This window comes from Prionailurus viverrinus, chromosome A1 (assembly GCF_022837055.1).
Source record: "Prionailurus viverrinus isolate Anna chromosome A1, UM_Priviv_1.0, whole genome shotgun sequence".
Lineage (NCBI taxonomy): Eukaryota > Metazoa > Chordata > Mammalia > Carnivora > Felidae > Prionailurus > Prionailurus viverrinus.
The window spans coordinates 234,973,228-234,996,319 of record NC_062561.1 but is presented as its reverse complement, the minus strand read 5'-3'; the positions used below and the strand labels follow the sequence as shown (position 1 = coordinate 234,996,319).

Genomic DNA, 23,092 nt, shown 5'->3' with positions numbered 1-23,092 from the left:
CAAGACGAGCCTAGAATGCAAACCCGCCTGCTCCCTACCTCTGAAAGTGTGCCTCCCGGTCAAGGCTCCGTAAGCTCCGGAACTGCACATACTCCTGTGGGCGAACCACGCAGACCAGAGGGCTGCAGCTCACTTAGCCGGCCCAGCGACCTTGGTAGCAAGCAAGCGTCTCTGCTCAAAGCTCTCCCTAACCATCCGTTCTTGCAGAACGCCCTCTCAATACATTTAATTTTCCCTTGATGCCTGATAAACGAGATCTTCTGAAACCTTCTCCAATTCAGGCCCTGCTTGTTGAAAGTGGAAGGTTCAGGGAGTAGGATCTGGCTTAAAGTAACCAGAATTTAGTTTGACACTGATTTATTGTGGTCACGTTCAGATGAAGGCATTTCTTAGAGATGCCTGGTGTTTCTTGGTTGCCAAAGCCGAAGAAAGAGTAGTTTGTAAAAGTTTCCCTACTCCAAAATTTATATATTTTCTATTATGTTATTACATACGTGGCTTAATGTACCCAAAGGCATTCCAAATAAACTATTCCTAGTTGTTTGGGGGCGGGGTGTGTGGAACTAATAAAAAACACCTATGGCGAAAAAAAATACCATTTTTCAAATGAATAAAGAAACCTGTAGGAGTCACTCAGCCTTGAAATTGTCAACAATTCGGTGTCAAATGCCCTTAGAGCATCAAAACAATAAAACCAGCCATGGGGGAATCAGTATAGAAATTAATTAGATCACCTGCTCATTAACCACTAAGCTGTGGGACATGTAATCACCAGAGGTGAGGGATGATTTCTTTCGAGAGACCCTTTCATTAAAACTATAGCCAGTGTCTTAATACTTGAATAAGTTTCAAATTATCTCCAAAATAAACGTTTCCAACTTGGGTGAGAAGCGGCCGTTCCCAAAATGAAAACGATTCAGAGCAACGGCGCTGGCCTCTTTTGTGCCTCCGTTAGGACCCCGCTCCGGTGGCCCGGTGATCCCCACAGGCACCGGTCAAGGTCTGGAAATCCCAGTCTGAAGATGAGGAAATGTGGGCTCGCCTAGGGGAGACGACGGGCCCTGTACCGTGCCGCTGGAAAATGCAGGAGCCCAATCTTACCCAAGCCTGTTGAACGTCAAAGCCCAGTCTCTCTCTTCCCGTGACCTTTGCTTCTCCACTGAGGAGTGACGTCACCTTGCCAGCCATGGGGCCACCCGTCCCAACTAGGGTTTTGCCCTCAATTGTGCAAACTCCTGTTATTTACGGCTCAGACCTCTGTGTGGGGGGAGAATGTTGTATCTAGACTGCAATTGTCCCAAAAGGCGATTTCATTACACCTCCTCTTGGAGGAAGGAAAACTCAAGAAGCAGCGTGTGCGCCAATAGGCAACAGCGTTTCCATCCTGGTGAGAGAGGGTGTGCAGGCCCCGAGCGCCTCCCCGGGGAGGCAGTGGACAAAGTCACCCGACCGCGATCAAGTGGGAAGTTTTCCTTTTATTCACGTGCCCGCAGTGGCTCAGTCTCGAGCATCATTTCTGAGGATGCGATCCCACGACGTGGTGATCACGGGGTCGTCACCGCAGGCCACGTGAGGGAAAGCGGCCTCAGGGCCCATCCCCCCCCTCCCCACCCCGTCCAGGCGCAAGTGGCTTCAAGCGGGCTCCGTGGCCCCCGTGGTGGGGGAAACAAGGTCCAGGCGCTGCCCGTCTGTGCCACCTGCCGTCCAGGCCACGGCAGGGGCCGTCAGGCTGGAGAAACGTGGCCAAAGCCGGGGCTCTTGATGCCGGGGATGTCGTTCTTCCTGTAGAAGTCCGCCTTCACGAGGTTGGCGCGGCCGTGGTCCCGGTTCAGGGGCTCCACGGGCTGGTGGATGCGTCTCCCGTAGACAGAGGACGTCAGCACTGCCACGGGCCGCTGGCGCTCCTGGCGGGGTGACCAGAACACGGGGTCAGCTCCGCCCGCTTGTTCGCACGACCCACCTTGGGTCCCGGAGGCTGTGTCCACCCGGCCCGCTGCACCCCTGTGTCTGGCACACCCGGGTTCCGTGATGCCACGGGGACCTCCTGAACTACGTCACGCCTGCCCCTTGTGCTCAGAGCCCCTCGTCCCCAAGTCTTTCACGTCACCCAGAGGAAAGGCGAAGACGTGGCACGGGGTGCCACGTGCCCTCTGACCTCAGGCTCTGTTCTCCCTCCCTCCCTCCCTCCTCCAGCGCTCCTCCTGTCTGCCTGTCCCCCCTCCCGCCTTCTCTCTTTTCCCAAATCTTTCCACCCTCCCCGTCATCTCCCGACTCCCTATCTCCCCAGCACCCCATCTCCCTGGTTCCCTCTTATCTTTCCGGCCCCCTCATATCTGTGACCCCTCATCTCCCTGGGCCCCCTCACCTCACGGCTCCCCAATCTCCTCACACTTTCCCTGCCCCCTTAAAAGGCCTCATTTCTCTGCATACCTCCCACCGCCACCCGGAATTCAGTTCCCTATTTGTATGACTTCATTTTTCATTTCCTCATAGGAATGTGAGCTCTGAGAGGACAGGGACATTTGTCTTCTCCCCCTAGGCTCAGGGCAGGGCCGGGGGCGGGGGTGGGGGGTGGGGGTGCTCAAACTCAGGCCGGGTACAAGCGGGCCAGGCGTGTTCTTAAGACAGGAAAGCACGAGCCTCACTACCCACTTGGAGTGAATTCACATAAAAACAATAGAAAAAAACTTCATGTCTGTGACTTAAGTAGTAATACTTCAGAGTTCCTCACTTAATAAAGTCTCCCTGGAAGTGACCTGGGGCATTCTTTAACAAGAGCAGCCCCAGGCCAAAATCTGCTGGGGGGGGGGGAGGGGGAGATCCCACTGGAGGCTTCTCCATTCTGATTTCTGTGTATCGTAGAAAAGCTGATGATATTTACTCAGCATCCGGCTCTTCGTAAACACACTGTCCTCAGATCAGACTCCGCAGACACGATGTCCGAGTGCGGAAAGGCCCCAAGAAGGTCTCACTGCTAAGGATCCACACAGCCTCCTCAGCCCCGGCACCTGCTGTGGTACAGACCTCCCTTCCCCAGGGAACGAGCTTTGCTCCTGCCTCCGCTCACACACTGGGGCGGCTGACCACAGGCCAAGCCTGAGCTGTCAGAAAATCGTGCAAAGATAAAGCAGGAGCAGCCCCGTCTGCGAAGGTTCGAGGCCGGTACCTAAACTAGGGTGCGGTTCCCTCCCTGGCAGGGCCGGGGTCCTCCGAAGAGCTGTGACAGCCAGGACTCAGCAGTTAAGCAAACACCTGCTCTATCTGTTGAAAAGAACTTCTTAGTTTTGCCTCATTAAATTAAGTAAACTCGGGGCGCCTGGGTGGCACAGTCGTTTAAGCGTCCGACTTCAGCCAGGTCATGATCTCGCGGTCCGTGAGTTCGAGCCCCGCATCGGGCTCTGGGCTGATGGCTCGGAGCCTGGAGCCTGTTTCTGATTCTGTGTCTCCCTCTCTCTCTGCCCCTCCCCCGTTCATGCTCTGTCTCTCTCTGTCCCAAAAATAAATAAACGTTAAAAAAAAAAATTTTTTTTTTAAATAAAAAAAAAATTAAGTAAACTCAACAACAGTCATAAAGACTAACGCGCGGAAACACAACCAGACAGGGAGCCGGTATCGGCCTAGTGTCAGTGCCGGGCCCGGTGAGGGAGAGGAGGGCGCACGCAGGGGTGAAGGCAGCGCGCCCAGCTCGCTGTGGGATAGACGCACAGGTGCAGCAACTCTGTCCGCGCTTTGTCAACAGCCTGTCTCAACATTACCTCCTCGTTCACGTGAAGCCCCAGGCTTTTTGCATGTTCTCTGTCATCTCGGTGCAACTTCTGATTGTAGCCTGGGCTCTTGTCAAAAACACAGTCATACAGGGAAATGATTCCTGTCTGGGGACAAAAAGAGAAAGAAAGGCACGGGTCTACTGGAGGACTGGGCCACAGAAGTGCTCCGGGAACCCAGCAGCCAGGCCTCTCCCCCGATGGACGGTGGAGACGTGCAGTTTCCCATCTGCATTGAGCATGTGCTCGGGAAGTTCACCCCGGAGCACCCTCCATGACCAGAGCAGGAGGCCAAGGCCCCCCGCCAGCGAAGCAGGTCCTCCAGAGGCCCGGTGAGGCGGGGACATCTCCGTGGCTCTTTTCCTGCACCTCCTACAGATCCCTCCTTGACCTTGACCCAGGCGCACAGCCTTAAAGTAACAGTGACCCACTCAATATATGTGTTTTCTCCTCATCGCCACCCTTCTCATAGTTCTCAGGTTTCCTACAATAAGCTTGCACTGCATTAAAAACTTAACCATAGCCAAACACTGGACAATACAATTAAACAGAAATATCCCTAAGTTCCTAGCCAACAGGTGGGCACCTAGTACAAATCTGTCTCCGGAGAGACGGAAATATTTTCTTAAATCAGATGTGGTAGCTCTTATGAATGTAATTCACAAATGCATGACTATATTTATTTTCTATATGATATATACATATGTATAGTATTTGCACACGTATCAGGCATATGTATACAACGCGCGTGCACACACAGCTTTGATGCATTAGAAAAGGATCCCTTTTCGTTCGTCCACCGTTCCATCCCAGGTTTCTCTTCGTACAAAAATCCGTCTGTCTCACTTGGGACCTGATAAAAGGGAAAGAGAGCCACGTGTCAGCTCGTCTTTGATCTTGACCCGCAAGTCAGGCCTGTCCTTTCTGCTCCCTCGTCGAGGTCCGGGTGCCTTGAACCCTCCAGCAGCAAACCCAGGCACGCCATGCCGCCGGCATTTGGGGGTACAGGGTAGCTCACCTGTGCTCGCTCGCTCGCTCGCTCTCCCCGGGAGCGATGCTAGGAGCAATCCTCTGAGTGCAGGACTCGGAAGCAGAAGGTAAACATGTGCTTGGTCTGTTGGAAGGCACGGGCAGCCCGCTCTCGCCGGCTGGGACTCAGAGTAGCTGGTAGCAATGGAAGTGACCACACGTCATTTCCCACCCTGACACCTCCCTCACAGGTCCCGTCCCGCGCACGCGCACCGCTCCTGCCCGGGAAGTGGAAAGCTCAGGCACGTGGCCACCGTCCTGGTGCAGTGAACCATCTAGTACGGGAAACAAGGCGAGCTTTCGGGATTATTGTCTTAGGTTCCTAAGAATTCCAATGGCGACAAGCCTGAGGCACGTATTCAATGGCTGCTGGAATCCTGGCTTATAAGTGCAGACTCACTCTGAGCCACTTGGGGGCAGGACGCCTGGCCTGTGGAGTCTGAGCCCCGGTGGTCATTTAATGAGGTCACCATGCAGGAGCTTCTTGTTGGCATCGTCTTCTGTCACCTGTGGGCCCCTGGGTCTATCCACGCACTGGGTTGGCTGGCCTTGGCCTTCACTTGTCCTGAAGGCCGCCTATGGGATAGCTCATCTACCCAGGGTCCGAAAAACAAAAAGCCCAATTCAGCGGGGAGGTGCTACATTCTTCAGCATTTGCTGTTGCAAAACTTGGCTAGCTGTTTGGGAAGAACAATAAACTTGGATCTTCACATCGCATTAGAGTCAAAAGTAAATTCTGGACGGGTTAGAAAAATATGGGAAGAGAAAATCCATAAGGGACTTCCTACGCGTCAAAGCATTGGGGAAAATGTCACAAAGAAAATATCAATCACTCGGGTTATATAAAAATCAGACATTTGATAATCAAATAAAATTAAGACTTAAAAAAAAAAAAACCCGTAGGAAGGATAGAGAAATCTCAGTATCTTTAACATGCAGTGTAGGATGTCTGCAGAAGGAGACGCTGACGGCTGGGAGCTGGCTTCTAGCCTGGAGATGGTGAGCAAGCTTTGCAGCATTTTTAGGGAAGCCACCAGGCCAGAGGGCTCTGCAGTGGCACAGGAGAGGCTCAGGTACACCACACGCTCTGCCAGGATGGCGGGACGTAAATCCCCCAAAGGGGCATTCTGGCCTTTGCAAGGGGAGGCACCTCCATGCAGACCCTTCCTTTTGGGGTTCAGAGCTACTGGCCAGGTCCGGCTGAGGCCAGAAGGCCGACCTGGGCAGTGACTGAATACCCCATCACCCCCACAGCACCCCTTTCCACACAGGAACTGGAGCTGGGATCGTGGTCATGATGTGGCTGTCACATTGTCACCCGAATCCCGCCTGGCCTGGCGGACCCCGTGCATTGGGTGTGTTTCAGGGACGGCAGCTCCGGTCTGTAACAGAAACACCTGCTGCCCGGACTGAGCACCTGGGCGGCAGCTGCACCCTCAGATCTCTAGGCCACGGTCTGCACCCACGATCTCTGGGCCATCAGTTCCCACCCGGCTCCATGTGGGTGACCAGCAGCCCCCAGGCCTGAGGGACAGCCCTGCCAGCAGGGGCCAGGGAGAACAGGGGCTCCTCCGGGACCTACTGGCTCGCGCTGTCCTCCTGTGCAGGTGGTTCCTGTGCAGGCCTGACCCTCCCGAACGGAGTCAGCCCCCTGGAGGTCCTGGACGTGTCCTGGGAGCCAGACTCCGAGGACAGAAGAATGAATACCGGAAGTGAGTGAGAAAGCGATCAGTGCTTCCTGAATGAGGGAGGCAAGGTTGCCTCACTTTGTTCCCTGCGCTGGGGAAGCCCCCTGTGGTGAGCTGTCCACATTCTCAGCTCCCCGGAAATACTCCACACAAGCAGCGCTCGGAGAAGCCATGTGCCTCAGTTCCCCTGAGTTGCTCACCAGAATCCTGTCTTGCCGTATGTTAGAGCAGTCTGTGTGAGGGCTCCCTGCACCCATGGGGTGTGATCGGAGTCTCTCTTTCTCTCCTTTGCAGCGATTTTTGCCTACTTACTACTTTCTAGAGTAAAAATGTATTGTTCTATCACCGAAAAATAAGGGGGAGAAGTCGACCGGCAGGCAGGCAGCCTCACTTGACTGTCCGTCGTCAACTTCTCATCAAACTGAAAATCTGTCTTTTGCTAAATTTTAATTATTCATCTTTCTTCTTTCCTTTTGTCTTTCATTCCTTTACGGTTGGAAGCAAAATGACACGAATAAAAGCCAGTCTGGATTTAGATGCTATCACAAAACAGAGCTTCTGGGTTTACTATTATTTTGCTATTAAAATCTCTCAAGAGATTTCCTCTCTCAAGCATGATGTTGAGCAAACGAGCCCATTTGCTGCCTCTCTGGTAATCTCCCTTTGCCCCTTTGCATTTTGAGGGTTGTTAAAACGTAGTATGATCTCATTCTGGTTGTGCTGTCTGATGGCTTGCCTTTGGTCCCCTCACTCCCCGCCCCCGTGGCCCCTGCTCCTAACACTGCAAAATAACTTGCCTGTAGCCCTGGGCTGTGTGTGCATATGGAGCAGAAGCCTTCACTCTTCGACCTCCGAAGCACATCACTCTAACTATTGTGTCAGGCACCCAGCGAGGCTCCAGGGCAGGAATAGGGAGTCCCTACCTTGGAGGAGACCACAGGCTGAGAATGGAAATAAACTCATTAATTAAACAACAGCAGGTGATACACAGGGAGCCACAGAGGGGCGCCCAAAGCACAGGGGCACCAGCCAGGAAGGATCGGCTCCCGCCTGGGATCACGCGGGATGGGGACGTTGCTGAACTCATCGTAGGGGGCGCTGCACCACTGTGGCCGGAGTCCCAGAGCAGCCACCTCCCCGGGTGCTGTGGGTTGAATTGCACTACCCCCCCAAAAATTCCTATGTTGAAGTCCTGACCCCCAGGATCTCAGAAGGTGATTTAGAAATCAGGACGCCGAAAACGTAATTAGTTAAGACGTGGTCATACCTAATCCAACAGCACTGGTGTCCTTATAAAAGAAGCTCAGAAACAGACACGGATACACAGGGAGAGAGAAGATGACACAAGGAGACACAGGGAGGAGATGGCCATCTACAGACGAATGAGAGTGGCCTGGAACAGACTCTCCCTCATGACCTTATAAGGGGCCAACCTTGCCGCCACACTGATTTGGACTCCTGGCCTCCAGAACTGGGAGACGATACATTTCTGTGGCTCAAGCCCCTGGTCTGTGGCGCTTTGTTATGGCAGCTCCAACACCCATACTTGGTGGTCATGTTTTGAACAATGGAAGGTAAGAATGGAGATAAAACAAAGGGCACTGCAGTGGGGCCGGAGACCCAATCCCAGAGCGCTGAGCTCCGGGTAAACTGAGTCGGTAAACCACTCAACCCAGACAACCGGCTTGGTAGCCATCACCAATGTTCCATTCTGCTCTGCTCCTGACTCCGCAGAGGATGAATCTCTGCTCCTTTGGGCGAGTTAAGCCATGTGACCAGATCTAAGCAATGAACTATGAGCGGGGGGTCACATGGGACTTCTCAGGCAGAAGCCTTTGGGGATTCCGGAAGCTTCCACAGCAGTTGCTGAGTGACTATCCTGGGCAGAGCCATCCCTCTGATCCCCGTTGGACATTTAACATGAGAAGTGAGTCTTACTTAGGACATTGAGACTTTGGAGGCTGTTGTTTACGTTTCTCATGACTACCACAAGCAGTCCTGACCTACAGTCTACAAGGGCACATCTCCCCGGTTGTGCGCTTCTGGGGTTCCCTGTGCCTCCTACCAGACACTACACGCGCTCTGCCACAAATAACTGGGGTCAGATTCCCAGCAAACGGGGACCCGAATCCTTTCTTTTCTCCTCCCTTTCAGACCATTCAAATATAAACGGACTCTCCATTGTTGGTTCAAGCCAGGTAAATTCTGCAAGAAAGAAAGAACTAAGAGAAAGGAAATCAATACATTTCCAAATGGCACTCAGGCAGGGGTAATATTATGTGTTCACCAAACACATGGCCTCTTCCAGAATAAACAGAAGACTGCAGTGGCCAGTTTCCATCCCACTTACTAGTTCTGGCAAAGAATTGTGGGTGAAGCCAATGGGCATCACCTTCTAGGCTTGGTCCATAAAAGCTCTCGTGTGTGCCCTCCATGCTGTCTCTCCATGCTCTTTGGCCAGCAAGTTCAAAGGATCCAGTAAAGGACCGCAAGATCCCAAAGATCCCCAGGCCCTGGCAACAGTGGAACCGCTAAAAAGGAGGAATCTGGTTCTCCAGTTACCGTACTAAGCAAGCTGGGGGGTGCCTGGGTGGCTCAGTCGGTTGGGCGTCTGACTTTGGCTCAGGTCATTATCTTGAAGTTTGAGCCCGTGGCGGGCTCTGTGCTGACAGCTCAGAGCCTGGAGCCTGCTTCGGATCCTGTGTCTCCCTCTCTCTCTGCCCCTCCCACTTGTGCTCGGTCTCTCTTTCTCAAAAAAATACATTAAAAAAATATTTAAAAAAAAAAAAAGAAAGCTGGGCTGGGGCATCTGGGTGGTTCAGCAGGTTAAGCGTCCAACTTCGGCTCAGGTCAAGATCTCATGGCTCATGAGTTCGAGCCCCGTGTTGGGCTCTGTGCTGACAGCTCGGGGCCTGGAGCCTGCTTCGGATTCTGTCTCCCTCTCTCTCTGTCCCTCTTGCACTCTGTCTCTCTCTCTCAAAAATAAATAAAACATTTTTAAAAATTTTTTTAAAAAAGAAGAAGAAGAATTAGAAGTCCAGGCAGGAGAAACACACACATTGGGCTACATGTGAAAAAGAAACACACTTTTCGTTACGTGTTATACACATAAGGCCAGTGGTGGGCTTAGGTTAACCAGCCACTCTCTGGACAAAAAAGACCCGGTGTGGCATTTGCCAATTCCTGCAGTCTAAGCATTCTCACCGTGGCCAATTTCAGGCTTCCAACTGAATGCAGAGTTCAGACGAAATGCTACAAATTGGCTCTTTGTTGTGAGCATGAGCAGACTGCGATATAGGACACACGGGTGCTTAAGGCTCTCGGGGTTCAAGGTCCATTTGTTCCCAGAGCACAGCCCGGCCCACCTTGACTAAAACAGTAATCAAGCTATGATCGGGCTTGTTCGTTTCCTCTCTTCGGGGGCACGGTACCGTTACGTCGCCTCTTGAGGCTTCCGGTCACTGTTTGCCTACCCAGAGCTGTGCGACCTCCTCGTAAAAACAGAAATTCCCGAGGCGATCCAAAGGGCTTCCTTTGATTCACAAGGGCCTCATTCTACTTCTGATAAGTCCAGTGCTTGTCTTTGGGAGTCCAACGGTATGTGAAGCTTACTGAGGACATCCTCATTAATTTTAACATCATTCAAAAGTCTGTTCTCAGAAGGAGTGTAGCTTGTCGAGGACAGGACGTGCTAGTTCTTTTAAGAGGACAGTACTCAGCCATTCTCTTTGGTTCCTCTGTGGCAAAGGTTCTGTTTCCTCTCCCGGTGCATGAGGATCACGAGTTTGGGGAATTTTCAGAACCTTTCCAATAATCTGAACATTTTAACAATTTAATAAGAATCCTATCATATCATAAGCAGTCTTGATAAGGCATTATCTTCACTACTTTTTAATTTTATATTTATTTTTTGAGCGAGAGAGTGAATGGGGGAGGGGCAGAGAGCGAGGGAGACAGAGAGAGGGAGAGAATCTTAAGCAGGCTCCACGCTCAGCACGGAGCCCGACTCGGCGCTGGATCCCAAGACCCCGCGATCACGACCTGTGCCGAAATCAAGAGTCGGACGCCCAACCCACGGGGCCACCCGGGCGCCCCCTTCACGACTTCACTACAATGGATCTGTTGCTGGCGGGGGTTGCGCCCCAAACCTACCATTGAGCTGAAATGAACCAGTGCCTCCCTCTGGGTGTGTTTCATCCTGGAAGTGTGCTCCAGGTCAGGGTTCTGCATCAGTCTGTCTGCTCACTTTGTCTCCAAGAGGAGACTCAGACCCAGCTGTTCTCTCTTCCACTGACACCAGCCCCCCACCGCCCCCCTCTGCCCCCCATCCCAGACCCCCAGCTGTCCACATCACAGGAGGAAGGGTGAGCCACGGGGGCTGCCGCTCGAGTCGAAGCTGTTCCTCTTGGCCAAATATATTAGAGATAATACTGCTCCTTTTCTTGTGTCATTGTGCTCCTTAAACGGGGACAGTTTTGGAAAAACTGTCTGAGATGTATTATGACATGCAAAGAGCAAGCTGCAAATATACATGCACAGTTGTGTGATCTGTGTGTGAACATGTTCTTGTAAACAAAGCTAGACACCTATCCGTGCATTCGTATGCACACAGTGGAAAGCCACGCACCACGTGGTCACATGGGTAGTAGGAACACTGACTCCACCCTCTGGGTGTTTCGGTCCTGCTTCCCTGGGGTGACCTGCCTGCCCTTTGCTACTCTCTACCTGCCCTGGAGAAAGAGGTCCAGCCCCACCCCCCAACCAAGGGGCAGGTCACTGGACAGGGAAGACACAGCCAGCCCGGATTCGGGAGAAGCAAGGGCATCTACTCCCAATTTTGATCCGTGAGGAGCAGCTCAAGGCCAAGGATACCTGAAAAGGCAGATAATCCCAAACGGGACCTCTATTTAGTCTCAGGGACTGATCTTGTGACTTGGTTTTAAAAGCCACCCAGGTGGCTCAGTTGGCTAAGTGTCTGACTCTTGATATCAACTCAGGTCATGATCTCATGGTGGTGAGATCGAGCCCCTGGATGGGCTCCGTGCTGGGCTTGGCTCTCTCTCTGCCCCTCTCCCCTGCTCGCTCGCTCAAAACTCAACATTTTTTAAAAATCCGCATCCCATTTATTCCTCTTTCGTTGATGCAGCAGGTACTTACCAAGCACCAACTATGAGACGGGCACTGTTCAGGCCGCTGAGGGCAGAGAGCGATTGTCGTCCTTATGGAGCTCATAGTGTAGTGGGAAGAAAAAGCAGCAAGATAATTAAGTAAACCTTCAGGGGCACCTGGGTGGCTCGGTTGGTTAGGCGTCTGACTTTGGCTCGGGTCACGATCTCGCAGGTTCCTGAGTTCAAGCTCCGCATCGGGCTCCCTGCTGCCAGCCTTTCAGTGCAGAGCCTGCTTGGGATCCTCTGCCCTCCTCTTTCTGCCCCTCCCCGGCTTGTGGTCTCCCCTCGGCTGCATCCAGTGAAGGGCAGGTGGGCGATCAGGAGGGTAAAGAAAGAGCCCGTAGCCTCTGTGTCTCCATCACACACGGACGAGGAAAGTCAGCTAATCTCCCTAAAGCTAAGGTGGGGCTTTCTGAGCAAAGCTTCACTCAAGACAGGCTGTCCACACTGCAGCTCACCACGAGAGAAAGCATATTCTAAAACCCCCTAAGAATTCTTTTTTAATGTAGCTCTGAGACTTTGCGAAACTTCATCAAATCTTCCATAAAAGGGCATTGTCCTTCGACTTAGCTTTTCCGTTTCAGTAGCAGAAATGTTGCACGAGGCAGAAGGAGGAAAAAAGTAATTCAAAAACCTCATTGAACTGAATCTGCCTTGCTGCCTCCTGAACAGTATTTTACAGGAAAAGCCCACACTGCTAGAGGCCCCTCGGGAGCCGTGCAGGAGTTGATCACATTTTAGCTGGCAGCTTTAGATGACAAATTTGTCTCAGGATCCAAGGCATTACTGGGGCTTTAAATAAGCATGCCGCATTGAGGGCCTTAACTTTGGGGTCTCCCACGGGGAGACCCCATAGATTAGAAACCACCAGAATGACTCTCAGATTACCTGCCTCACCTGTGTATGCCTCTGACAGCAATCAGGGGTGCAGGATATAAGACACTGGCTGGGAACCAAACCTCAGGGACAAGAAACTAATAATCATTAACAAAAGCAAATAATAGCTCTGCTTACATTGGGCTTACTATGTGCCACTTCACCTCTATTAATTAAATTAATTGTCATTACTGGCCCCGTGAAGCTGGTACTGTTTCATAGATGGGCAAAGTGACCCAAGGAGATTGTGCCTTGCGCAATCTGCACAGCTAGGAACGCGGAGCCAATATTTTTACCCAAGACTTGTTGGCCTGTGCTAACTAATTAATTACTAGATGTGTCACACGGTAATTGACTGAAGAGCTAATTCTGCCCTTTGTCTTCTCAGCTTCGAGTAGGACCCAGATTTACAATTCACTTAGGGGCAGCTGAGTCCTCTAGCAAATCTGTGATACCAAATTCGTCTTCAGTCCAAATGATCTCATGGTAGAGAATCAGCCTCTGGAGTTCTGCAGCTGATTAAATACTAGTTCATACAATCCCCAGGGGGACATTATTACCATTGGTGGCTGTCTTGCAAATATACTTCAAAATGCCTTTTGTTTTTCTCGATGCTTTTAAGGGCTATTTTATTTAGGTGTTAATATTTCTGCTGCATCATTTTCTTCCGCGTGACACTAAAGGCCTGAGGATTTGAAATTGCCTGTGACTCCAGCTATCAAGACTGTACTAATTTGTTTTTTTTTTTTTTTTCTTAAAATCCGCTTTGCATGAATTTGTTCTAAGGCCCTTTCTTACCTTCCAGGTACAGTAATATATTGGAGCAGGGGTTTTCTATCAAGATACAGATAGTCACTGCTTTAGCCTTTCAGGTCACATGGTTTACCAACTCTGCGTGTGGCCCTAGATAATACTAAGCGAATGGGCATGGGACCTTGTTGTAATAAAACTTCATGAAAATGGACTCTGGGCCACATTTGGCCCAGGGGCCTCTGTGTGTTGAACCCTGAATTAAAGCAGCATACTTCTTACCTACCCCGATCTCTCTCCAAATACAGAGCCCTGGGCACCTTGTATATCAGGCACCTCTCTGCACCTTGGCCCCAGAGAGGCAGAGTCACGTATCAGATTGGTGAACCTGCCAGGTTTAACTCTGCTTCTTTTCCGTTGGCAATGGCTGGCCCACAGTGGGCGGGGGCTCAGCTCCGCTTTTTCTGGGGCCCACAGCCGCAGTGGCTGGGTAGGATTCAGAGCTTCCGTGTCCACAAGCCATTTTTGCCCAGAGACCTTAGCAGTAACCTGCAACCTGGGTTTTAGTCTCTGATAAATATGTATCCTGAACCCCATCCACTTTAGTCTTTTATCTTATTTCTGAATAGCCTCAAAGCGGTACTTAACAGGCCTCCTCAGCGGTACACACAAAATGGTGTATTGTGAATTTTTTCATTTTGTCAGGAAGCCAGACAAGATTTATGTTCTCTCAATAAAACAGCACGGACCATCTTAAAACATCAAGATTCCTGGCTTTTTGGCTGTTTCTCTCATGCTGTGCGGTAACGCTCTGCCTGAATCATAAATTGGCAATGATACAGGTTTTGCATACTTAAATTGCAAAATTCATTTAATAAATGAAATTATTTACAGATAAAAGTTCTTTCAAAACATATCACTCATGGGAGGAAAACATAGGAGGTCCGTGGTGGCAGTGAGGATTAATGCATCCACCCCAGCATTAATTCCCAGTGGACGTTCAAGCCAAGAGTGCACCGAACAGGGATGCGCAGAATGGCCACAGGTGTCCCTTTCTTCCTTCTGTCCTTCAGTCCTTCCATATTGCTCAGAGCCGAGTGGAGAGGAGCTAACTGATACAAGAGAGCCTCCTGGCCAAGGTCGTGTGTTAGTTTGCTCAGTCTGCCAAAACAGAGCACCCAGACTGGGGGGGGGGGGCGGGTTTAAACAGGAGAAATGTACTATCTCACAGTTCTGGTGGCAGAAAGTCTGAGATCAAGGTTTGGGCAGGGCTCCCTCCTCCCGAGGGCTGTGCGGGAAGAAGCTATTCGCGGCTCCTCTCCCTGCCTTTTCCCTTCATCTTCGATCTATGCATGTCACGTCCCCTTTCCATAAGGGCGCCGGTCATACTGGATGAGCCCCCCCCCCCCCCCAGCCAATGACCTCACTCGAATCTGATTACCTCTGTAAAGACCCCGTCTCCAAATAAGGTCACATTCTGAGGTGCTTGGGATTAGGACTCTAACATAAGAATTTTAGGGGAACACACAATTCAACCTGTAACAGTTGTCTAAACTAGAAGCTTCTGTTTTGTTTGTAAGGGTAAGCTCCATGACATTCTGTTCTCTGACATTTCACGTGAGACAAGTCCCTGAATGCGTGCAGACCTGATCCGGATGGGGGTTCATGTGGGCTCTATGGGTGATGGGTGGGGAGAAGAGAAGGAAGGTCATTCCGTGCGGACACCTTACACATCAGGAGGGAAAGACCTCCTTCTTCCTAGGCACTTGGCTAACCTATACCCTCTCTGAGCCACTCACTGTCTCTGCAGGCTGAGCGACCCCAGAGATCCTTTTAATAATGATGTCCCTGCAGCCTGAACTGCAAGAAACATCGGAGACATTTAGGAAAAACAGCTTGACGAAAGCAGTCGTCGACTCCTGACGAGCTCTGAATTTGCTTCTTTTCCTCTGGCTTCTCCCCCTGCTTTGGCTGCATGGTGGCCCGCCACAGACCAGCAGGCTTTTCTTATGAGTCGAGTGTGCCTGCTGGAGCCAGGCCAGAATCTGGTGCGGCCTCCCTGTCCTGCTCTCCCTGCAGGATGGCCAGAACTGCCTGTGGTTATCTTCGGTTTGCAAGAGGGCCCTCCAAGCGCGGTGTCGGTACCCTGGACTTTCTGGGCGCAGTCGCTGCAGTGAGCGCTTTCAGGCAGAGCCCAGAGGGAGTCCTGACCCCACCAGCTGCGCAGCCCAGGTCTCCTGAGACCCTCCTCCAGATCCTGAGCAGAGGGGTCGATCAGCCCGCCGCTCCGGGTCTTGTACTAGAAGCCCAGTGGTTCCCAATCCCTTACCCAAAGAGCACTGGGACCCTAACCTATCCCCAAATAGCTCAGAAAATGCGGTTGAGCATTCTGGCACCCCACGCTCATCCCAGCTGAGCATGCCTCCCACAACACACACACACCGGGCTCAGCCCGTGCCATCTCTAGGTGAAGGGTCTTGGAGGGGGGGGTCACCTGACTCTTGTGGTCATGGTAGCTGCTCTCTTTGGGGTCTAGGCACCCGGGAGGAAGGCCCTCTCCCACCCTCCTTCCCCCTGTGACTCTGATGCCCCCTTAACCCGTCTCCTCTCTCCTCGCCCAGGTGTCCTCACAGACTGTAGAACCCTCCCCGGCCCCCACCCCTCCCCCCCTTGCAACCCCGACCCCAGAGTCCCACCCCAGAGTTTCAGCCCAGACTCTGGGACTTCCTCCCCCAAAGTGTAGCTCCGACCTCTTGCAGCCCCACCCCCATCCCGCCTCTCCTCAAGCCCCCTCCCCTGCTCTGCAGCCTTGCCCGCATTCCCTCTACCCACCCCGCACCTCCGTTCGGCTCTCAGGCTAAGACACCCGCCTCCACCCTCCCTCTCCTACATCCCCTCCCCCCCACTCGCTCCTCCCTCTCAGTGAAGCCCCGCCCCACCCCCCTCCCTCCCCTCCCTGGCAACGAAGCCCCGCCCCCATGCCCTCTCCCCATCGGCTCCTCCCTGGCGGTGAAGACCCGCCCCACCCGCCCTCTCCCCATCCCTGGCAGTGAAGCCCCGCCCCCGTGCCCTCTCCCCATCGGTTCCTCCCAGGCGGTGAAGCCCCGCCCCATCCCCTCCCGCCCCTCCCTGCCAGTGAAGCCCCGCCCCCATGCCCTCTCCCCATCCCTGGCAGTGAAGCCCCGCCCCCATGCCCCCTCGCCAACGTCTCCTCCCTGCCAGTGAAGCCCCGCCCGCCCCCTTCCCGCCTCTCCTCCTGCCGTCTCCCAGTCTCCACAGCCCCTCCGACTCGCCGCCCCGCGCCCAGACGCGCAGCCCCTCCCTAGGGCGGCTCACCTTGCCCAGGCGGTAGTAGTAGCTGTGCTCCTTGGGGTCCAGGCGCCGCGGCGGGACGTAGCTGAAGGCGGAGAGCGCCGAGAGGGGCAGCGGCCGGGGCTTGATCCGCAGCGTGGCGGCGGTAATCTCCTCGTCGTCGTCCTCCATGCCACCCCCGTCCAGCGCCCCCGCGGTCGGTCCCGCCCGCCGAGGGCCCTGCGGGCAGCTGGGAGCCAGCGTTCGGCGTCGCCGGGAAACCGCGTCCCTTCGGGGCAGGCCCCTCCCCCTCCCCGCTCCTCCCGGTCCCCTTCCCGCTCCTCCCCGCTTCCGACCCCACCCCTCCTCCTCCCCGACTCCGCTCTTCCCCCGCCCACTTCCCAGCCCCGCTTCTCCGTCCTCCAGGCACCCCCAGCCAAGCCCCGGGTGTTTCCTCGCAGGTGCGTCCCTGGAGTCCGAGCTGCAGACGGGGTTCCCGGGTGGGAGACGCCTCTGGGATCAGCGCCTTCCAACCCGCTGACCCTTCCCCGCTCAGCGTCAGACCCCTCACCCAGACCACTCGTTTGTGGGCCGTTTGACCGCGCACCTGCTACGTGCGGGCGTTGGAGGGGCAACCTTGAACCGAGCCGCGGGCGTCCACCTGGAGCTCGCAGTCCGCTGATAGAAGGGAAAAGACCAGTGACTTGAAGAGGACTAGAGCAGCGCCGCCCAACAGCGACATAGTGGGAGCCGCACACGTAATTTAAAACTTTCCGGTCCCCTCTGAAAAGGTAAAAAGACACAGGTGAAATTCATTGTAACGATATATTCATTTTACTCGGTGTGTCCAGCACATTGTCACTTTAACACGTGGCCCCAGCCACAGTTCGAGGGCTGCGTGGCCGCATGTGGCTAGTACTTAGGGTGTTGCCCCGGAAGGCGTGAGGCTCCTGGGAATTAAATCCGCGGCCCTGGTTGGAGCGCGAGCGCCCCTCTGCTAACAGGGTCAAGTTGTCTCTAGATCTGCAGGCTGGTTCTGGAGGCCCTTGGCTGAAAGTTCAGGGCGCAGAAACTCGTGATTTCATAAAAGTTAGGAGGGGAAAGGCAACATGATGACAAAAACTGGGGAAGTACTTCAAGCAGGGTGCCTGGCAAAGGCCAGCCTCCGTGAGGAGGTGATGATGGAGCAGAACTGTAAGAAGGAGGAGCCAGACTTGTGGAAGTCTTCCAGAAAGTGCCTTCCAAGCAGAGGGAAGGGCAGCTGTGGGGCCCCTCAGGCAGACCAATCTTGACGTGCTCCAAAGGCAGCAAGAAAAGAGGGTGATGGCGTCTCAGAAGGGGATGTGGGAAATAAGCCCATCGACCAGTCAAAGGAGGGCTGTGGGGACTGGGAGCACAGCCCAGGGAGGCCACCGGGCACGTTCTTGCCAGAGGGTGTCTGATGGACAGGCAGGCAGCCCGCGGCTACAGCAGACAATATATCTCCTAGCCCGCCAGGCCCTCCCCTGGCTCCTCATTGGCTGAGCACTGCAGAGGTTACAGCCTTACCGGAAGTCGCCTATGCCCCCGGTAAGGCAAAAAGTAGTCTGATTAGAGCAAATGTACATTTCCGGAGGTGACGCAGAGACTTCCAGTCCCTCCTCCCTGTTCTTTGGCGCATGCTCATTGCAAAGCCTGTGAAAATAAGCCCGCAAAGCAGAGAGGGGAAGAACTAGAAAGAGAAGTCTTAGGGTTTGGGACTCCGTGGGGAGGGGGGGTGGGGTTTCGTGCATATTTCTAATACGTTGTAAATGGCACAGCTTTTATTTGGTATTTCTGAAAATGAAGCATCTCCCTTACTTCTCACAGAGGACACTGGAGGAAGTGAAGGAGGACAGGTAGGCAGGGACCAGATGCAGATCTCTCGGGACGCCCTCTACCTTCTGATCCCCCCTCTTAATAGGAATCTCTTGTCTGCAATTCCTTATGCAGGCTGGAGGCTAGAGACCTCTCAGTCTAAGGCACAAGGTGGCACCTCTCTGTGAGGTCTACTCGCGTCCCCTGGAAGTCCTCGTGTGCAGGACTTAATGCACCATTCTGTCTCATGGCCCCCAACATGAGGTGTGAGAACCCCGTGTGCCTTCTTTGCCCAAATAGCCATTTCTTTGCTTCACTGGCAGGACAGATGATTTGGGCTGAGTCAGACAAAGGTCAGACACCAGTCTACTTTGTCCCCAGGCTCCAGGGGACATCTCCTGAGAGGTTGACATGTCCTTGGAGCTTGGAGAGAGAGCTCTACCATCTCTCCGGTGTATGAAGGGAGAGTGTCTCTCGTCCTTCCCCCATGGGGCAGAGTCCTCATAAAAGGAGCACAAAGAAAAAAAAAAAGCTCTTATAATCCATTACCTCTCTCAGTCTCTCCAGCCTCTTTTAAAGATGTGACAGAGGTGGCCAGTTGGTCATGAGACTTTGCACACCTCGCGTAGGTGATCCAGCAACACAGTGTGGAACGTGGGAGTAGCTGACACCAATTAGCTTGAGAAGGCAGCTCACACCGACCTCGCGATAATTTCATCCCCAAATCTTTTTCCAGGGCTCTAGGGATGTGAATCTGTTGCTAGTTTCAGTACGTGACATTTCATTATGCACTAGACTGAGTGCTCAGGGGGGCGAGACGACAGACATACAGCTTTTTCTTCTTTGATGACTCAAGTAGGTCCTCAACAGATGGTTGGCACACAGTAGGTCCCCAATGGATCTTTGGTGACGAGATAAAGTAATAATACAGTTGCCATAGCTTGGTTCGCTCTAAAGGTAGATGTAGGACATGGGCTTGAATGTTCTAGCTTTATCTGGGAGGTATTCCAGGGGGCATGAATGAAGGAGCAGGAGTGGGAGGAGCAGGAAAGTCAGTAGAAGAATGAATTGTCAAGGGCCGCGGAGCTCTGCCCTGTCCAGAACTTTCTGAGGAGTGTGGAGCAGGCTGTCAGAAGTGCCTGCCAGATCAGTGAACGGTGAACTTGAAGGCAGCGCCTGTTATCCTTATCCCACGGTCCATCTGGGTTGAGGCCTGCCCTTGGATCTTTTACTCCTGACCTTGAATGAGCCCTGCCTGGTGCTGCACAGGCTCCCTGCGGGCATCTCCTGAGGGTCCGAGGAGACCTGGAGTTGACAGCAGAAGGCTCAGGGGCATCTATTGAGGTGCGACGCTGTTTCAGGAGGTGAGTCCTAGCCCGAGGAGCGGCCACCACCCTGAGGCTGCAGGTCAGGGGCCTAGAGGCAGAGGAAAGAAGAGGTAAGACAGACTTCGCCAGTTTCAGTTACCTCGAGGTTTTAGTTCCTTTAAAAACTTTTTTTTGGGGGCGCCTGGGTGGCGCAGTCGGTTAAGCGTCCGACTTCAGCCAGGTCACGATCTCGCCGTCCGGGAGTTCGAGCCCCGCGTCAGGCCCTGGGCTGATGGCTCAGAGCCTGGAGCCTGTTTCCGATTCTGTGTCTCCCTCTCTCTCTGCCCCTCCCCCGTTCATGCTCTGTTTCTCTCTGTCCCCCCCAAAAAATAAATAAACGTTGAAAAAAAAATTTTTTTTTAAATAAATAAAAAATAAATTAAAAAAAAAAACTTTTTTTTCCCCGCCCACGAGCCTATTAACGTATTCCACGTACGAGTGGAATACAAAGTCGGAGAGTTGAATGTGTTTGAGTCCCTCATGTCTGTAACTTGTACTTGCAAAGTTCTGTGCGGAACGGAAAGGGAAAGGAATGAACAGCCACCCTCGAAGGAAGTGAATTAATAGTTGAAGCGTGCACGCCGCCTACAGGTTAACTATGGGGTGGTGGCGGCGGCGGCGGGGTGGGGGGGGATCTGCTCAGCTGGGTGTTGCAGGTGACAGCCTCCTCCTGGATACTCCCCACCCCCAAGTCCCACTCCAGCCGTGGGATTTATGCGGTGCCGGGGCTGACTTTGGGTGCTCTGGCCCAGGCTGCGTGCAGGTGCCCTTGTGACTGTCTGCACAGCCTGCTGTGCTGAGCCCCCAGGACCTCTGCCGGCTGCAGGGGACGGGGGCAGGTGCACTGGGGGCGGCCTGGGCTGCAGGAACACGGGTGTTCCAGGGTGTGCGGGGAGCACCCAGTCCAGACATAGCCGGAACCCTGTGCCCTTCCTCCTGACGTCTAGACAGAGGGGATCCAGGGGAGGCCAGGTGGAAAGAACTCTTTCTGTCAACGTGAGACCGGGAAGGAGAGAGCAAAGAAGGGGCTGTCCTGTCACCTTAGCGTGTTACATGATGTTTCACATCCAGCACTGGCTTGAGCACATCTCGTGTGGAATGTTATGTTTATCTGTGAGCCCTCCTAAAACCATCGACCTTTCAGGCCAGAAAGCAGCCCCTAGTTCTCTACGCCGAAGAGGGACCCCAGATGTGGCAGGTTCACTGCGGTGCAGGTGACAAGTGGGTGGTCCTGCGGAAAGGTGTAGGACACACATGGGGAGGAAGCGGCCTGAGGGAAAGGTTTTCTCCCGGGGGCTTTCAGACCCATCAGAGGCGTGGCCACAGCCTAGTAAGCACAGAGCCTGATGCTGTATGCAGAGGTTTTAAAACAAGGTTAACAAATAATAATAAATAAAATTAACTCAAATAAGGTTAATATCTCCATTTCAAACTTAAAAGCCTTTACAATTATTTTGTTTTTGAATGTCAGTGTAACTCAAGTGGCTCAACATAACTGGGCTTTAATTCACGGGCTTTAAGACACCTTAAAAATGACTTGGCTTGGGGCGCCTGGGTGGCTCAGTCGGTTAAGCGTCCGACTTCAGCTCAGGTCACGATCTCACGGTCTGTGAGTTCGAGCTCTGCGTCGGGCTCTGGGCTGATGGCTCGGAGCCTGGAGCCTGTTTCCGGTTCTGTGTCTCCCTCTCTCTCTGCCCCTCCCCCGTTCATGCTCTGTCTCTCTCTGTTTCAAAAATAAATAAACGTTAAAAAAAAAAATGACTTGGCTTGATGGCTGAGAGTGAAAGGGACGGGTGTAAACACACTCACGTCTGTAGCCAGCTAAGGAGGAGAACTGTGCACCCAGCCACTCTAACGGGCGTCGTGAGGGACGCCTGGGTGTCCCAGTCGCTTGAGCGTCTGACTCTTTTTGGCTCAGGTCACCATCTCACGATTCACGAGATCGAGCCCGGCGTTGGGCTCTGTGCTGACGGAGCGGTACCTGCTTGGGATTCTGTCCCCATCTCTCTGCCTCTTCCCCGCTCGTGCTCACTGCCTTGCTCTCTCTCTGTCCCTCCCCTTTCCATGCTCGCTCTTTCTCTCTCAAAATAAATAAATAAACATTTAAGAAATAAAAAGTAAATACAGAGCATTATGAACTCAAAGGGTTATGAGATGATGCTCCCGCAAGCCCGAGTACCCTGCCCGCACTGGGTTCCAAACCCCTGTCCGTGGGGTCTGGCAGTGGCAATAGCGATGTGACTCCGGCCTTCCCTGCTGTCCTCCACACTCATCACCAGATCACAGTGCGCGTGGCTGGTAGTGTGTGGTGGGACTGGACGAGCCTTCACCTTCCTGGACGCCCCTTCCCTGGTGAAACGCCATGACTGCTGTCAGTGCATTTAGAGAGCATGTCTGTCGCGAGGTTGTTCCTGGGTGCCTGGCTCATTGCATTGATGGGGGTCCCTGTGGTTGGTCGCTTTGAACATCAGACCCGTGAATCAATACTTTCAGATGTAAATTTAATTTTGGTTTGTTCACCTTGCCGATTTTGGAATAAAAACGAACACGGATTTATACGAGGCCCAAAGTGGACATTTTCTGATACCGACCGCTCTCGCAAGGAGCGGGACCCTGCGGGAACCAGGTTGCACAGAGAGGGCTGACCCTGGGCCTGGGACCGGAAATGGTCCGAGCCTGGGGCATCCTGTTCTTTGGAAGTTTCAAAAACGAACGTGTCAAGTCAAAAAGACAAAGGCGCCACGGTGAAGGGTTTCCCGCTGGTCTAAAATGGGGCAACTTAAGCATCAAAAGGATGACCGAGATGGACTGAGGCAGGTCAGTGTACAGATTTCATGACTTTGTAAATTTCCTAAGACAAAAAAATCCTCACCAGACCAACTTTTTACTCTATAAATTGATGCAAGGAAAGTAACTTTTTTTCTTTTGTATGTTTTTTTTCTGTATAAACCTTATGTGAGGGTACACAAATAGTTGATGAGAGAAATCTCTTCTTTGTAGATAAATACAAGCTAATAAGGAGAGAAGGGATGATAGAATTAGGAAATCATCCCCTCCCTCCCTCCCCCCTCCAAACACCTAGTGGAATAACGGATCTAGGCAGCAATCACCAAGAGACGCTAAAACCGTCTGCTGTTGGCAGACGGATGCATTGGGCTGGTAATACAGGAAGTCGCTGGTCAATTTACTAGGTATCTCTAAGAGGGGGCAGCAGGGCATCATATGATACAAAGCAAATGTACCGCCTCTGAAGCAGGCATCCTGAAAAAACTTAAGCAAACTTAAGAATCTAAGCAAAGGGGCGCCTGGGTGGCTCCGTCGGT

General features: G+C 52.9%; 1 protein-coding gene and 1 long non-coding RNA gene across 2 annotated transcripts; one reads left to right on the top strand and one right to left on the bottom strand.

The window, feature by feature from the left end:
• Positions 1-1,457: 1,457 nt before the first annotated feature.
• On the bottom strand, positions 1,458-16,849 carry CFAP90 (cilia and flagella associated protein 90). Its single transcript, XM_047867880.1, has 3 exons — positions 16,612-16,849; positions 3,756-3,872; positions 1,458-1,904 (listed from the first exon to the last, which is right to left on the bottom strand). The coding sequence occupies exons 1-3, from the start codon at positions 16,756-16,758 to the stop codon at positions 1,725-1,727; spliced, it is 444 nt and encodes a 147-aa protein (XP_047723836.1). The 5' UTR covers positions 16,759-16,849; the 3' UTR covers positions 1,458-1,724.
• LOC125170940 (uncharacterized) lies at positions 16,653-17,408 on the top strand. Its single transcript, XR_007154138.1, has 2 exons — positions 16,653-16,732; positions 17,028-17,408. It is a non-coding gene; the product is annotated as an uncharacterized LOC125170940 (long non-coding RNA).
• Positions 17,409-23,092: the final 5,684 nt, after the last annotated feature.

What these genes read in the sequence shown, in the direction of transcription:
- CFAP90 (XM_047867880.1), bottom strand. Translation starts at nt 16,758, where the DNA reads ATGGAGGACGACGACGAGGAGATTACCGCCGCCACGCTGCGGATCAAG. An exon ending in ACTACTACCGCCTGGGCAAG is followed by an intron (nt 3,873 to 16,611) that starts GTGAGCCGCCCT and finishes TTTTGTCCCCAG; the next exon opens with ACAGGAATCATTTCCCTGTA. An exon ending in GGCTTCACGTGAACGAGGAG is followed by an intron (nt 1,905 to 3,755) that starts GTAATGTTGAGA and finishes TCACCCCGCCAG; the next exon opens with GAGCGCCAGCGGCCCGTGGC.